Consider the following 14,596-nt stretch of genomic DNA (forward strand, 5'->3'; position numbering starts at 1 on the left):
AATTTTTGTACTGCCAATTTCGATCCGGTATATAATACTCATCGTCCTTTGTCATATTGCATCGTAAAATATTAGAGTGATTCCAAGCAACAGCACAAAAATTTGATAAATTTTTTAATTCATTTTTTTCTATTGAGCTGAAACTTTGCACAGTTTTCCAGTTCCATTTAAATCGTCATTTTCCGATATCAAATCTGCAAGTTTAGTCACGACTAACTTTTCAAAAGGGTGTATGTGAAAATGGTTCAAAAATATTCAAAAAGCTGCACAGCAAAAACGGTTCGTTCGATTGTTAGACAACTAAAGAAACAAAGTTAGACAACTAAATAAAGATTCCAAAAAAAATACACACAGTAAAAAAAATTTTTTTTTGCATTAAAAAACATCATTTTTGTCACAAAAACTCAAATATCTCAAAACCCTATCGGAATACCAACGTAATTTTTTGAGGGAAAACGGTCCATTATATTAGCTATCTACCATAAAAATTTGGTGATGGTAAACCAATAAACAAAAAAGTTATGACATTTCAAACATGTCACAATTTTCACATTTAGTAGAAAACAATTTTTTTTTTTCGGTGTAAATTATTACGGGAACTGCAGTTTGTTGCTGATTTTATTGTTAAGGGCCTTGCGTGAATTAAACAAGTCGTTTTCATGTATTCATTAGTATTATGTATATTATATGTATAAATATTATGTATATGTATAAATATTATATGTATATGTATATATGTATAAATTAAAATGAATTAACAGATTACACGAAAATAATTTTTTTTTACAGGATATTTTTTTTAGAGTATGATCGATGAGTTTCTAAATGTTATATATAAACTTTAAAAGTTTTGGATTTGGATATGCGTTATGAGATCATGAATACATTTTATTAATACTTATTTATTTATTTATTGTTATTCAATTTTTTTACAATATCGAACACTTTTGCATCATTATCAGTACAGTTCGAGTATAGTTTTGCTTTAATTTTATTTTCTGACAATGGAATGAAACAGTGAAATTTTTGGGTTCCTTGGATCGTTTTCGCGTTATTATATTCCTCGCTGAGCTCTGATGCCGTTAATTCGTACTCTTCAGTAGTAGTAAAACAAAATGATAATTTTGTTAAATCTTCTTCTTTTTTGCGATTCGTCCAATCAAATAGTTCTTTTGCAGTTTTAATTGGATGCTCACGTTCTTTGGCTAAACTTGCTCTTGTGGCCATGCGCTTTATGGTTCCTCCAATAGCATCACAAGGACCTTTGCCATGTGACGTAGCAAAGAAATGCCATTCTGCATCAATTCCGTACTTTGATTTAAATTGACATATGCTCGAAAAATTCTTACGGTTTTTGTACTGCGATGCTGCTCCATCAGACATGAAATATATCTTTCTGATTTCTTTATCCTTATCAAAGCGTAAAAAGTTAATCATTTTGGCAATGAACAAATTTACAGATACTGAGTCGTGTCTTAAATCTTTGGAAATTACAATAAAACTAAAATGTTCAATTTGCGTACTTCCATTGAAATAAATAACGAATGGATGAATTGTAGCTTGTTGTACGTTCCAGTGATGGGACTGCACTTCATCTTGCAATACAAAGCTATAGTTTTCAGAAAAATCACAAATGACTAAAAATTCACCATCTTGCAATGTATTTTTCGTATTTTTTAAAAAGCGGGATTGCTCTGTTTTAATAAAGTCGTGAGGAATTAAACTTTCTAATTTCAAGCAAAAAAATGACACAAACTCATCTACAGGTTTTACAATAGTTTCTAGGTCACACCTATCCGTGATCACCCATTGCTCAAATGATAACTGATCAATATAATTTTCTTCAAACTCAGCGAATAAAGTATTTTCCAATGATGAAGAATCTGGACAATCCGAACAAGATCTTCTTCTTCTTCTTCTGTCTGGCGTTACGTCCCCACTGGGACAGAGCCTGCTTCTCAGCTTAGTGTTCTTATGAGCACTTCCACAGTTATTAACTGAGAGCTTACTATGCCAATGACCATTTTTGCATGCGTATATCGCGTGGCAGGTACGATGATACTTTATGCCCTGGGAAGTCGAGAAAATTTCCAACCCGAAAAGATCCTCGACCGATGGGATTCGAACCCACGACCCTCAGCTTGGTCTTGCTGAATAGCTGCGCGTTTACCGCTACGGCTATCTGGGCCCCGAACAAGATCGTAGATAGCAATTTGATGTTGTATTTTCACACAAAAGACTACCAGTTAACATTTTAATATCCTTTGATAAATTGATTCTTTTCAAACTATGTAAGATTAGGTTAATATTTTCGTGTGTTGTGCACACACAAACATTATGTGTTCCTGAATTGGATAGAAGCTTGCATTGCCTTGGACGAAGGCTTGCAAATGAGGAAAAACCTACCTTAATATTTTCGTTAATTTCCTTGAAGCGTGTATGCTCTTCTTTCAAAGTAGTCATCATTATTCGTTTTTGGATTGCTTGACGCTTTCCATCTTTTTTCACAGATACATAATCCAGGCATAGCTCTACTTACTTCATCGTCTTCAAAATATTGAATTATTTTTTCTTTTGTCTCATCTGTTAATGAAGTACTCGACCTAGCATTTTTGGTTGCAAGACAGTTATTTTTGAATTGTTTTGCCTCTTTTGCTGTATTTCTATTGGTTTTGAACTCATCAATGGCGTCTTGAATAGACCACGAGCTTGGCATATCGACAAAATTTTTCTTTCCTTGTCGTGGCTAGATTCGAGAATCTTTCCTTCATATTCATAATTACCTCATCGTAGTCTGTATTTTCCACATCCTCAGGTCCTAATTTGAAGAGGTTTCTTCGTAGAGCTTCGTTGATTTCACGGTATTTTTTCTCGGGATAATTGACGTAGCCCATCTTCGTCCATTTAATCGGAGTCACTTTTATTCCAGCTATCCCTTCGTTGAAGCGTTCGATGTTGACCTTCTGGATGCACTCATCTTCTGATTGATTTGTTGAAACAGATGTCGCTGATGGTACTGTGGCAAGACTATCTGCACTTGGTACTTCTGGTAACTTCTCAGTTGTTGTCGGTGCATCTAGTAATTCCTCAGTTGTTGTTGTTTTCGAACTTCCTGCAACCTGATCCACCGATGATGTACAGATTGCCCGTTTGTCAACGTTTAAACGGCAGGACGAACAAATGCGTAAATTTGTATTCAATGTAGACATTGGAGCATAACAAGCCGCTTTCAGTTTATCTATGGTGCTTTCGGTGAGATTTCGTAGCTCTTACGAACACTTTTTTTCTGCAAACGGCCTGCAACAGTTGAGAAAGCGACTACTCATGTTGCTCGTTAGATTTTAATAAACAAAATCACTTTTAAGTTTTTACTGACTAGTTTGGTGTCGTTTGCTTGACTGAAAGAAAATTTTACAATTAAATCTTTTATAACCATAGTGGTAGTATATTTTTAGCTTTTTCGTAAGTATGTTCATGGTATGTACCTATCATGTTTTTGATGTTGTTGAAGTTACTCGCTTTCTCCCAAATATGATTAACAAAGTCTATTCTCTACCAAGGCGGGTCTATACCCAGGTATAATCAGATTTTAACTTTGTGGAGAAAACCAGCGCCGAGAAAACCGACCTGCTTTACGTATACTAGATCACCTGGGTATAGACCCGCCTTGTTCTCTACGAGGTAAACTTTTTGCAGGTAAACTAGTCGTATACCTGTATAGAAAACTTTTTTTGTAGCTTTTGCCTTAAATATTAGATTTCTTATAGGTTTCTTTTATCAAAAGGTTTCAACACTATTGAGAGAATTTTTCTTCAGTTACGTACAATAAAAAATATGACACTATCAAGACTTTAGATCACAACACTGGATCGCGTCTAACTTTCTAATAGATGCTATAATAGTTATGAATAATTAAATAAAATATCATGAAAACAACTTGTTAACCTCATGTGGTACCCTTAACAAAAAATTCAGCAACAAACTGCGGTCCTAAAAAAAATTAACAATGAAAAAAAAAAAATTTTCACTAAGTGTCAAATTTGTGAAATATTTGAAATGTCATAACTTTTTTGTTTATTGGTTTACCATCACCAAATTTTTATGGTAGATAGCTAATATAATGGACCGTTTTCCCTCAAAATATTACGTTGGTATTCCGATAGGGTTTTGAGATATTTGAGTTTTTGTGACAAAAATGATGTTTTTTAATGCAAAAAAAAATTTTTTTACTGTGTGTATATTTTTTGGAATCTTTATTTAGTTGTCTAACTTTGTTTCTTTAGTTGTCTAACAATCGAACGAACCGTTTTGGCTGTGCAGCTTTTTGAATATTTTTGAACCATTTTCACATACACCCTTTTGAAAAGTTAGTCGTGACTCAACTTGAAGATTTGATATCGGAAAATGACGATTTAGATGGAACTGAAAAACTGTGCAAAGTTTCAGATATTTTTGAAATGGTCGATCAGAATCGACTTGCATGCCTCCGTGGAATCCCTCATTACGAAAATCGATTTAATTTCGTGTACCAAACCAAAGAGAGAAATCGATCGCTGCAGATCAGTGAATCAATTGTCAAACAACCCGCAGCAACAAATACATTGTTTTTAATTATGAATCGTGGTTTTACGGCTTTACGGTTACGGTTTTACAGCCGAGTGGAAGTTTAACAAACTTGTTAAACTTCCACTCGGCTGGTTAGCCGTAAAACCACGATTCATAATTAAAAACATGTATTTATCGAGCAACGGACTCATGTTCCGTAACCGATCGTTTGAGAACGTCGCGACCCATTGGAAGCCCACACAATAGATACCTCAGCCAGCGCAGTTGCTGGCTAGTGTAGTGTGCTATTCCTATACCTAAAAAAACAATGCGCTCTCGGGCTAGGCATTGGATATATATATAGAAAGCGTTGTGTTTGGATGGGCATCTAATTCTTCCGAAAGAGGTGCACTTTGCGAAAAAAGGACCACGTGATTATTGAGCTGAAATCGAATTCAGGTTAACTTCTGCGTTCATGAGTCCTCTCATGGCGTAGTGGTAACGCGCCCCAACTAGAGATCGGGGAGTCGTGAGTTCGATTCTCACTGAGAAGACGTGTAACTTTTTCGCAAATCTTCACATCAATTTGTCCATCTAGTCCAATTGCAAATTATATGTAATGTTTAGCTTTTCGGTAGTTGTTAACAAATACATTGTCCTCTTTTATTATTGTAACAAACTTGTTCCATAGTTTATCACAGATTGAACAGAATATGATAATGAGCACTCACCAAGTGCATAGCAACTTTCTAGACTATGCATTAAAATTTTCGAAAACTTTCCTGCCTTGGTTAACATTGCCACATTATCGAAAAACAACTATAAAAGAAATTTGATTTTGTTGTTAAAATAACTTTTAAATCACGTATTGCAAAAATTACAACATTCACGTCCTCTGTGTTTGTCATGAAAATTTTTCTTGATGTTGAATCCCAATCCATAAAAGAAGATACAAACGATTGTGAACTCGCTTGCTTTATTGTTTGATTAGCGTCTCTTTCGATGACAATTTGAATAATTGCTGCAGATACATCTGTATGCAACTGAACGCGATTCTTAAGCTCATTTAACACAAAAGAATTACACTGCGGAACACGTTTTTGTCTCCAGCATCAAAATACCTCTATCTACTTAATTAAGTATTTCTAAATCCATTGTCTTTTACAGAAATATCATATCTCGTCTAGTTTTCGAGATATTGGTTGTTGAAATTGCAAAAAATGACTATTTCAGCCAACTTGCATGCAAGATTGTCAGCTTGTAAGGCAATTTATTTGCTTAATTTGCCACAGAATTCAAACTTTATGTGTATAACAATACTTATCATCAAAGTTTCTAATGTTTTTGATGCGGAAAAGTTATGTTTTGATGGTTTAGAAAACGTATTGTATTTTGCCATCTAAAAGAAATGAAAAATTTTGTATGGAGACTGCAAGCATGTTGAAAAAAATTGGTTTAATCTAAATTTAATCGTGAAATTTCAACCACAATATATCTAAAACGAAAGTTTAAGTCCTCTTTTGCATGCATGGTGGATAAAATCACAAAAAAGTTTGATAAAATATACTTAAAATTTTAGGTAAACATTAATAAAACCAATGTTTTATACAACTTTGGCGACCTGTAGCTTAAAATTGTGACGTGCTGGAAAATTTCTGAAAACTGCATCAGATTTAGCAACCCCAAATCTACTAGAGACACATAATTTGATCCTTGAGACACGCAAAAATGTCATTTTTGTTGCGCTGTGTAATAGCAACATTTTGAAGGTTAAAAAGATTACTTACATGTACTCTCAAATGAGTGCGTATGGTAACCCTACCCAAGCACCATCAGGTCACAATTTTCGTTCGTCAAGCAACAACGTTTGATCTAAACAACTTCACCCAAACCCCATCATGTCCTGTCCATGGTCCTGATCTCGAACCAGTTGCTTTGCTTCGTCAACTGAAAACTCCGCGAGATTGACTTTTGTGCTTTGAAACGTCGGTTAACAACAGCAGAAGCGGTATCACTTGGCTGGTATAGCAGCAATTTTCTCATCACGACGATTCTTCACCCTTGCCTCTTCTGTGTTCGCATCAGCAGATTTGTTAGGAGAAAGAGTGAGAGAGTCCTTCAGGACGATCCTAGAGTTGCAGCAACGGCAGCCATCCATCCATGGTACTATCTAAAATTAAATCTGAAATCTTTGAATTATGATCCTGGATGGATGCTGCTGGCCTAGGCGTAGAGACAGCACTGTGGGGCTGCCAGTTAGTGGCGTCAGCATTGGCCTGGAAATTTGCGACTTGTTTGTTGGCCACTGCCGCCACAGTTTGACGAAGTGGAAAGCGATGATGCCAAAAGCGTTTTCCTGTGTGATTCGGATGAATGAGCGATTACCCTAAGATGCATTAATGGAGGATGCACATCGTTTGTCAGATAATCGGGAACTGGGAACATATGTTCTTGGAGAGCTCAGGATTTTGTCTGTAATAGTAATGTGGAAATTCTATGCATAAATATTCCAAAATATATGGTGAGTTTCCTAGAGTCGCTTTATTAGGCCACACATCTTAGTCCTTAATGTGGGTTGAAGGATCCTAAGTTGGCGGATCGAAAGTTATTGTTAAAGCCATTCGTCAACTTGAGATTTCTCGAAACTTCACATACCAGTACACTAAGGTTTTTTTTACTTCGGTCAATGTCCCGGCCTATATTGTCAGTCGAGGCGATCTGGAGCCACTATCGACCAAAGAATTAGAATTGTTAACAACTATCACTTTTTATGACTGGATTACTATGAAGGTCAATGAATTACTTATGAATATGTGTACTTACTTTGATTGGTGCTGGATCATAAGGCCGAAGTACGTTAGGCCGAATGGATCATTGCAACTTGAATTTGTAATAAAAGAGACTAATACTGTTTAGCCATGATTTATTTTTGATTGTATCAAATTGAATTTCCTACTCATTCCTCGGAGTGATAGCCATATAGCACATCACCTCTCCCTGCTGATTCTGATGAACGGAAATGACGGCCGTATCGTCTTCGGAACGGTGCAGCAGAATGGGCTTCAACGGTCCACTTCGGGGCAGATACGGACACTCGTTGGCCAGCGAATTCCCCAACGATTCTGCCAGCGGAACCAAACGGTGATTTTTAGGCGGATAGCTTTTGAAGGGATTCACGAAATAAATCGGCGACGAAGACAGCAAAAGTTTCAGATAGTCCATATATTCCTCCACCAGCCGTGGATGAGCATCGGGTTCGGCAGCCGTTTCTGACAGTTTCCTAATCCATTCGGTGACGCGAACCCTATCACCGGGGTTACCAATTTTCGACGCCAGGAACATTAGTTCGACGATGGATTCTTTCATGCTTGACATTTTCGGTTCGCTCTCACCTTTCCGCAGAACTATCCTGACGCAAAACCACAGCTCACTTGGATCGGTGACGGATGATTTGAGTTGACAAATCGACCTACTGTGACCGCAATCAAACGGGGGACCAAAAGCCATCCGGCAAATTGTTTTCAAAATGCTGCCCATAAAAAAGGTCGCCGGCTTGCAATTTTGACCGGTCAACGACCATTTGGTCGCAGGGTCGAGACCATTCAACTGAACGACGCTCCTAGGGTAATTGAACTTGGGACGTCAAAAGGTTCCTCCATTTACAATTTGCTAATAGTGAGTGGATGAAATTTCATCAATCTAATCAGCCGGAATAAATTTCTTCCCATCAACAAAGCTGGATGGCAAATTGGCCTGAGAGAAATGTGGTTCAGTAATGATGAAGATTTTCGCGCCAGGTGGAAATAATGGATGTTTTTGTCCCAGAATAACGAACGACGGCGATGTAGGCTGAAATTTGAACGGCATACTCAAACGAAATCACATAAAAAATTGCGTTCAGAATCATCGAAGTAACTACAGTAATCTATTCCTTTTTTGGTTGATAACTTGTGCATATCAATGTTATCGATTGCCACCCGCATATCAGTTGAGCATGAGCATGAGCATGATTGACCGCCCGCAGTTGCTACTCCGTTATTGCAAGAACAGCTGTACTTACACAGGGAACCAACAGATGTCACTCAGGATCAGTAGCGATTTCAATGTGTAAGTACTGGTGCTCTCATTATTATAACAAACAATACCGGCGTCGGCTGTGTCCGAATGCAGGTCAATTTGGGAATGGGAGCGAAATGTTGACGTGTTACTTGCTTTATGGAAGCCGAGAAGTCCTCTGCACTTCCACAAGAAAACACTGAGAGTTTGGATATGGGAAAGGATTCGTTTTGGTAAACGATAAAGTTATAATTTTAAATGAATACGTGAACATGTACACGGATGATCGATACCGATAGTGCGGTTACTATGCGAACTGAACACGATCTGAATTCCATCGCTCACCCTCAAAGGAGCATGCAACAGATTCAACGGATCAAACACTACTCGATTGCCACCCTCATATCAGTTGAAACAAAAAGGTATCGAAAAATATAGCTCTAAAACAGCCTATGTATAAAACAATATTAAATTTATTCAAATTTTAAAGCAACAGTTTTTATACCTATTATTATAGGCTTTAGAACATTTGGTCGCATGACGTTTGGTCGAATGACATTTGGTCTAAAGTAAATTTGGTCGAAAGGACATTTGGTCGAATTGCTTTGGAATATTTATTTTGGTTTAATGACGTTCGAACCCAGGACATAATTTTACCCATAGTTTATCCATCTTTACCACGCGTAAAGATCACGTTAATTAATTTAATAATCATGTGGATTGTATTACCAAACAGCTCAATGTAAGCGTCAATTTATCCTTGGAGTTATTTTTGTAGAGATTTTCCTGGAAATCTGGGAGAATTTCTGGAAAAAACTCTTGAGAAACCTTTGAGGAATGTTTTATACTTGATGGGATGCAGAACTCAAAACAGATGCAGATCACCAAAGGAAGCAGAACAAGAATCTAATCATTGAGAAATCCAAAGCAATTAGAAGAAGGGCTTTACAGACATTTGGAGATTAAGTTGACGATTCGTAAAACAGTAGCAAAAAGTAGCACTTCCATCATCAAAAACAGTATTGTAAAAAAAAGGAAATTTATGTGTGGACAGAAGACCACCAGGAGAAGTTTTTTTTTTCTGGCGTAACATCCCAAATGAGATAGATTCTGCTTCTTGGCTTAGTGTTCTTATGAGCCTTCTCGATGATGATGGGCTTTGAACACTCGACTCTCAGCATGGTCTAGCTGAATAGCTACGTGCTTATCACTGCTGCAAACTAATACTTATAACTGAAACATCTGACTCTAAGCTGAGAAGCAGGCTCTGTCCCAGTGAGGACGTCATGCCAAGAAGAAGAAGAAGATCTTACTCCAAAACCTTCATGAAACATGGGCTAACACTCTAATCGATTGAGAGAATTACTTGATTTTCCTGTAGTAATTCTCTGGGAGGGAGGAACCGATACGAAATGTAGTACATAAAGGTGATCCAAGATTCATTTGTCACGAACTGCCACTGTGAGCTGCCTTTTGAAACAATGGACTAACATGATAGAAGCGTATTTTTGCATTTTAATCAAAGTAACAAAAACCAGATAAGATTTAATTTTACACTTCCAAAAGCAATGTCACAATATCGTCTTTGATTTAAATTTTAAAACAGTGATAAAATACGCATTTTGTTGATCTTTTTTTGATAAAAATTGTAATTAAATGCATAGGGAAATATTGCCCATTCTAAAAGTTTGTTCAGAAAGTTCGAAGGTAGACAACAAATCGAAATTATTGATTTTCAATAAGCCGTTAGCGAGGTGAAATCTTCTTGGAACAAACTTGTTCCTCGACGCGATTATTTGTATAATAGAGAACGGATGAAGAAATACCATTTATGTTATGCTAGCCGAAGAAGAATTCTTGTACCATGAGTGAAAGTAATTTGCACATTCTATTCAATTTTGAATAAAGACATTTTACACATTTCTGCCATGAGATACGCAACATGATTTTGCGACGTCACGTTACATGTGAAATTCAATTAGCAGCAACAATATAAAACCTCCCTAACGTTTACCAGATTCTCATAGCGATTTTTTCAAGAACACGGTTTATATTTCTTCACTGAAAGATCAATGTTTCTATAAATAGAGTACAATTCTATAAAGTCCTCATTAGAGTGTCCATCCCGGAACGAAAAATCTCGAGATTTGGTAAATTTCGGGATTACCCATTCCCCGGGATTCGAGATCAAACGTCAACATCCCACCGCAAAATCGCTAGTGTTTGGAGGTGATTTTATCATCCAAATTGCTAAATAACCTCCAAATCATCACCTCCAAGTTAGTTCTAATAACCTCCGTTATATGAAATATGGTGGCGCGTCGATCGTCGCAAGTTTATCGTTACAGTCAATATAAGCTTCACGTCCCGGGATTCCCTTGATTCCCGAAGTGGACGTAAAATAAGTTGATAACCACTGAATTTCGATGCAAAACAATGACTCTTTTTTCTAAGACCCAAGCTTTGTCCGATTAAATTAGACTATCGACATGGATTAAAATAACTTAAATGACAGAAAACCAAAGAAGAATAAGTTATTATTTTCACGAAAAGATCAAATTATAAAATAAGTGAAAATATGTTAATTAGTCTAATATCAAAGCTCATTTATGGGATTTCTTTTTAACATTCGCTGTTCACATGATCCTAGGCTGAAAATGCCAATCGAAAAAAAACAACCAAATTTCTGTCGATGATTTTCAGTGATCAACATGACATAATCAACTACAATATCTCCAATGATGCAAATCGTTTCTTTTATTCTTCCAAGTTTTGATAACATTTCGAATGTCTGAAAAAAACAGCAAACCCGTAGCAAGGTGAGCTTTGGTTTTTGTTTAGTTACTTTATCGGAGTAAAAAGACATGTATAAAATATAAAATGTTACAATTATCTTGTTTACCATGGAAAGTTTACTTTCTGTTTATTTTTTATGCAACAACTTTGAATTTGTAATGTTTAATTTTATCCATTTAATGTTTAATGTTTAATTTTATATTCTAATCCAAAATTTTAATCAGTGATTCATTCATCGATTTCCCTGCGACAGTCTCCAAGATTCCCGGTGAGAACACCTCCTAAAATTGAATCAATAACTTTTCCAGAAATTTCTAGGAACTCTATTTGAAATTGCCTTTCATGATTTACATAAGATTTCAACTAGGGATTTCTCTAGCAATTGCTCCAGAGATTCTTTCTATAATTTGTACAGAAATTCATCCAGTAATTCTTTGAGCTTTTCTCAAGTAAGTCATGGAAGCTTTTTTTCAGGATTTCTACCAGGATTGTCTCCAGGGAAATGTTAAGGAATTATTTTTCTGAAAAATTAATCCAGGCGGTATTTCTAAAGAAAATCCTAGAGTAACCTCTGATAAAACTTGTATTTGTTGTAAAGTCACCCTTGATGAACAAAGATCTCTGAGATAACTCGTGGACTCTTGAAGATGTTTTAGAAGATTTCCTAGATAATTTGCCTACATAATCAAAAAAATCAATCGAATTTAGGGAGATTTTATCCCGCAACTTCGAAAAACTTTGGACTGAATCTCTTCAGTTTTTTTGTAGGAATGATTAGGGATTACTGGAAAAAATGCTGTAGTATGAACTGGTTTGAAAACTCAAACAAACTTTTGAAGATTGCATAGGACTTTTTTGAGAAACCTTTTAAGAAATGTTTGGTTAAACTACACGACTAATGCTTAGAAGAAATTTTGGAAAAAATCCTTGAAATAATAAACAGACTAATTTGAAGAACTTCTCAAAGAATTTTGAGTTTCTGGAAAGAAACGTGGATCAATTATTGAAGAAATCCACATGATCAGGCAAAGGAATTCTTTCAGGTTTTTTTTTCAAACACTTTGGAATAAACCTTTGTGGGTTTCCTCGGAAGAAATTCTGTAGAAATCTTTGTAAGAACTCCTAGAGTAACAACTAGCGAATTCTATTGAAGGATTAGTGAAAAAATACCTGGAGAAAATTCTAGGATAGTTTTAGAACAAAAAATAAAATTATACTTTAGGAAGTAGCTTTAGTGTTCTCAAGGATTTCCTGTAATAAAATCTGGGTAAATTCTTTTAAGCTTCCTTTGAAAAATTTGCTGGAAGAATTTCTAGGAAAATTGGTAGATAAATCTCTAGAAGAATTTCTGGAGGATCTCCGTAGAAGACCCTGAATGTAAGTATTCTAAATAAAAACTGATAAATCCTGAAGCTTTTCCTCTGGGAATGTCAGACGAAATTCTTGAAGAGCCTGTCCAACCTCGTAATAGTCTTTGAAGGTTTCTTTGGAGCCTGTAAAAGTTTGCATCAGGATTCAAGGCAAGCACCATTCGGGTAAAAAGATATATTTTAAAAACATGCAATAAAGGCAAAGTCTTTAAAAAACTACTACTTGTCATGTCTTTAGGATCATTCGTCGGATCAACTTTTGTTATTCGTATTAAATATTATAAATATCCTTTATATTGATATCAAATTTGAAAAAAATAGACCAAACTGCTTGCTTTTACTACCAATTAGGATATTCTCATGTCCTCATCTATTTCTAGATAATAAATGGTTGAATCGTGGGTAGGGTAATCCTTTGATTTCCCTACCCAGATGATTTTCTGCGTAGCACATGTCCTACCTGTCCTATCCACTCCCGCGCCACTAGATGGCGTCGTAGCTAACAAAACCAACAAGTAACGCACATGTAACGCTTTATGTTGGATTTTACATTGAATGCAAGATGCGTGCTTCTATGGAAGTGCCATATAAACTGACGTGTGAGTATTTATTTTTCGACGTTGAAAATGTGCACGAGAATCTATTCCTCAACTAAACGAACAATACTTCCATTTTAATAAAAATGCTAGTTTTTTTTTGAAAATTAGGAAAAAAACCGGGATTTTGGGAATTTTCGGGACAAGCATAAATTCTTGTCCCGAATCCCGGTATATGCAAAATGGTTGGGAAATGAACACTATAGTCCTCTCAGAAGTTGTGAACATATCAATTTTACATTTAAAATTGCCTTTGTTCGTGATCTAAATCATGGTCGTAATTCGAGACAAATCGGAACTCTGAATGCCTAACAATTGTCAAAGGAATCATTTTCGTTCGTGATATCGCTTATCTAAAGAAGAAAATATGCCGTAAACTACAAAATTTAACAGGAAAGATTCAACACAAAAGTGTTTGCAACTTCTTAATAAGAAATTACAATATTTCTATGAAGATGCGAACTCACAGCCTACATTTCAACAAGCAAGCTCATGGATCCATTATCACAAAATTTGATTGACCTTTGCGAAAAACTATCACGTGTTTTCTCCTTTTATATCTGTAGCAGGTGCGGTTTTCAATTTACGGCTAAAGTTTTTATAATAAATCTTCGAGCTGTTTAGTAGAATACCTATAAGTAGATGAAAAAGACGAGTTTAGTACTACACCATTTAATTTCACTAGAGTTTGTATCCTTTGACAGATACGCGTATTTCGACCGCAACTGTAAGGTCGTCTTCAGTGTCGTGTTCTAAGCTCGACCTTATATAGTGATCCTTCATCATACGGCACAAAAATATGTTACGAAAATAAGAATCAGTTTTTTTGCAATTACACAAAGAGATCAACGATGAAGAGAAATCGATGAATCTCTCGCGTTCAGTATCATAAGGGCGTAACTGCAGTGATCGATTTCTCTTCATCGATTTTCTCTTTAGCTTATTACTTGGCCAGGCGGCTGTTTTCGACAGCAATTTTCGACTCAGTTAAAAGTACTCATCATCCTTCATCGTACTGAACCGTAAAATGTTTCGAAAAACGATTGAATTTTGTGTAGTAATGCAAAGAGAAAATCGACGAAGAGAAATCGATCACTGCAGATACGCCTGTATGATACTCAACGCGAGAATCTGCAATAAGCCCTAATGACAAAAAACAATGCAGAAATACTCTGCCTTGTATGCACTGCATGTTATGGTATACTGGGAATATAAATCAATCCAAAAACCTGA

The 14,596-nt window shown here is 35.9% G+C and overlaps 1 protein-coding gene across 1 annotated transcript; it reads right to left on the minus strand.

The window, feature by feature from the left end:
- Positions 1-7,451: 7,451 nt before the first annotated feature.
- On the minus strand, positions 7,452-8,008 carry LOC110676896. Its single transcript, XM_021846524.1, has one exon. The coding sequence runs from the start codon at positions 7,918-7,920 to the stop codon at positions 7,498-7,500; it is 423 nt and encodes a 140-aa protein (XP_021702216.1). The 5' UTR covers positions 7,921-8,008; the 3' UTR covers positions 7,452-7,497.
- Between the last annotated feature and the right edge of the window lie 6,588 nt (positions 8,009-14,596).

This window comes from Aedes aegypti, chromosome 2 (genome assembly GCF_002204515.2).
Source record: "Aedes aegypti strain LVP_AGWG chromosome 2, AaegL5.0 Primary Assembly, whole genome shotgun sequence".
Classification (NCBI taxonomy): Eukaryota; Metazoa; Arthropoda; class Insecta; order Diptera; family Culicidae; genus Aedes; species Aedes aegypti.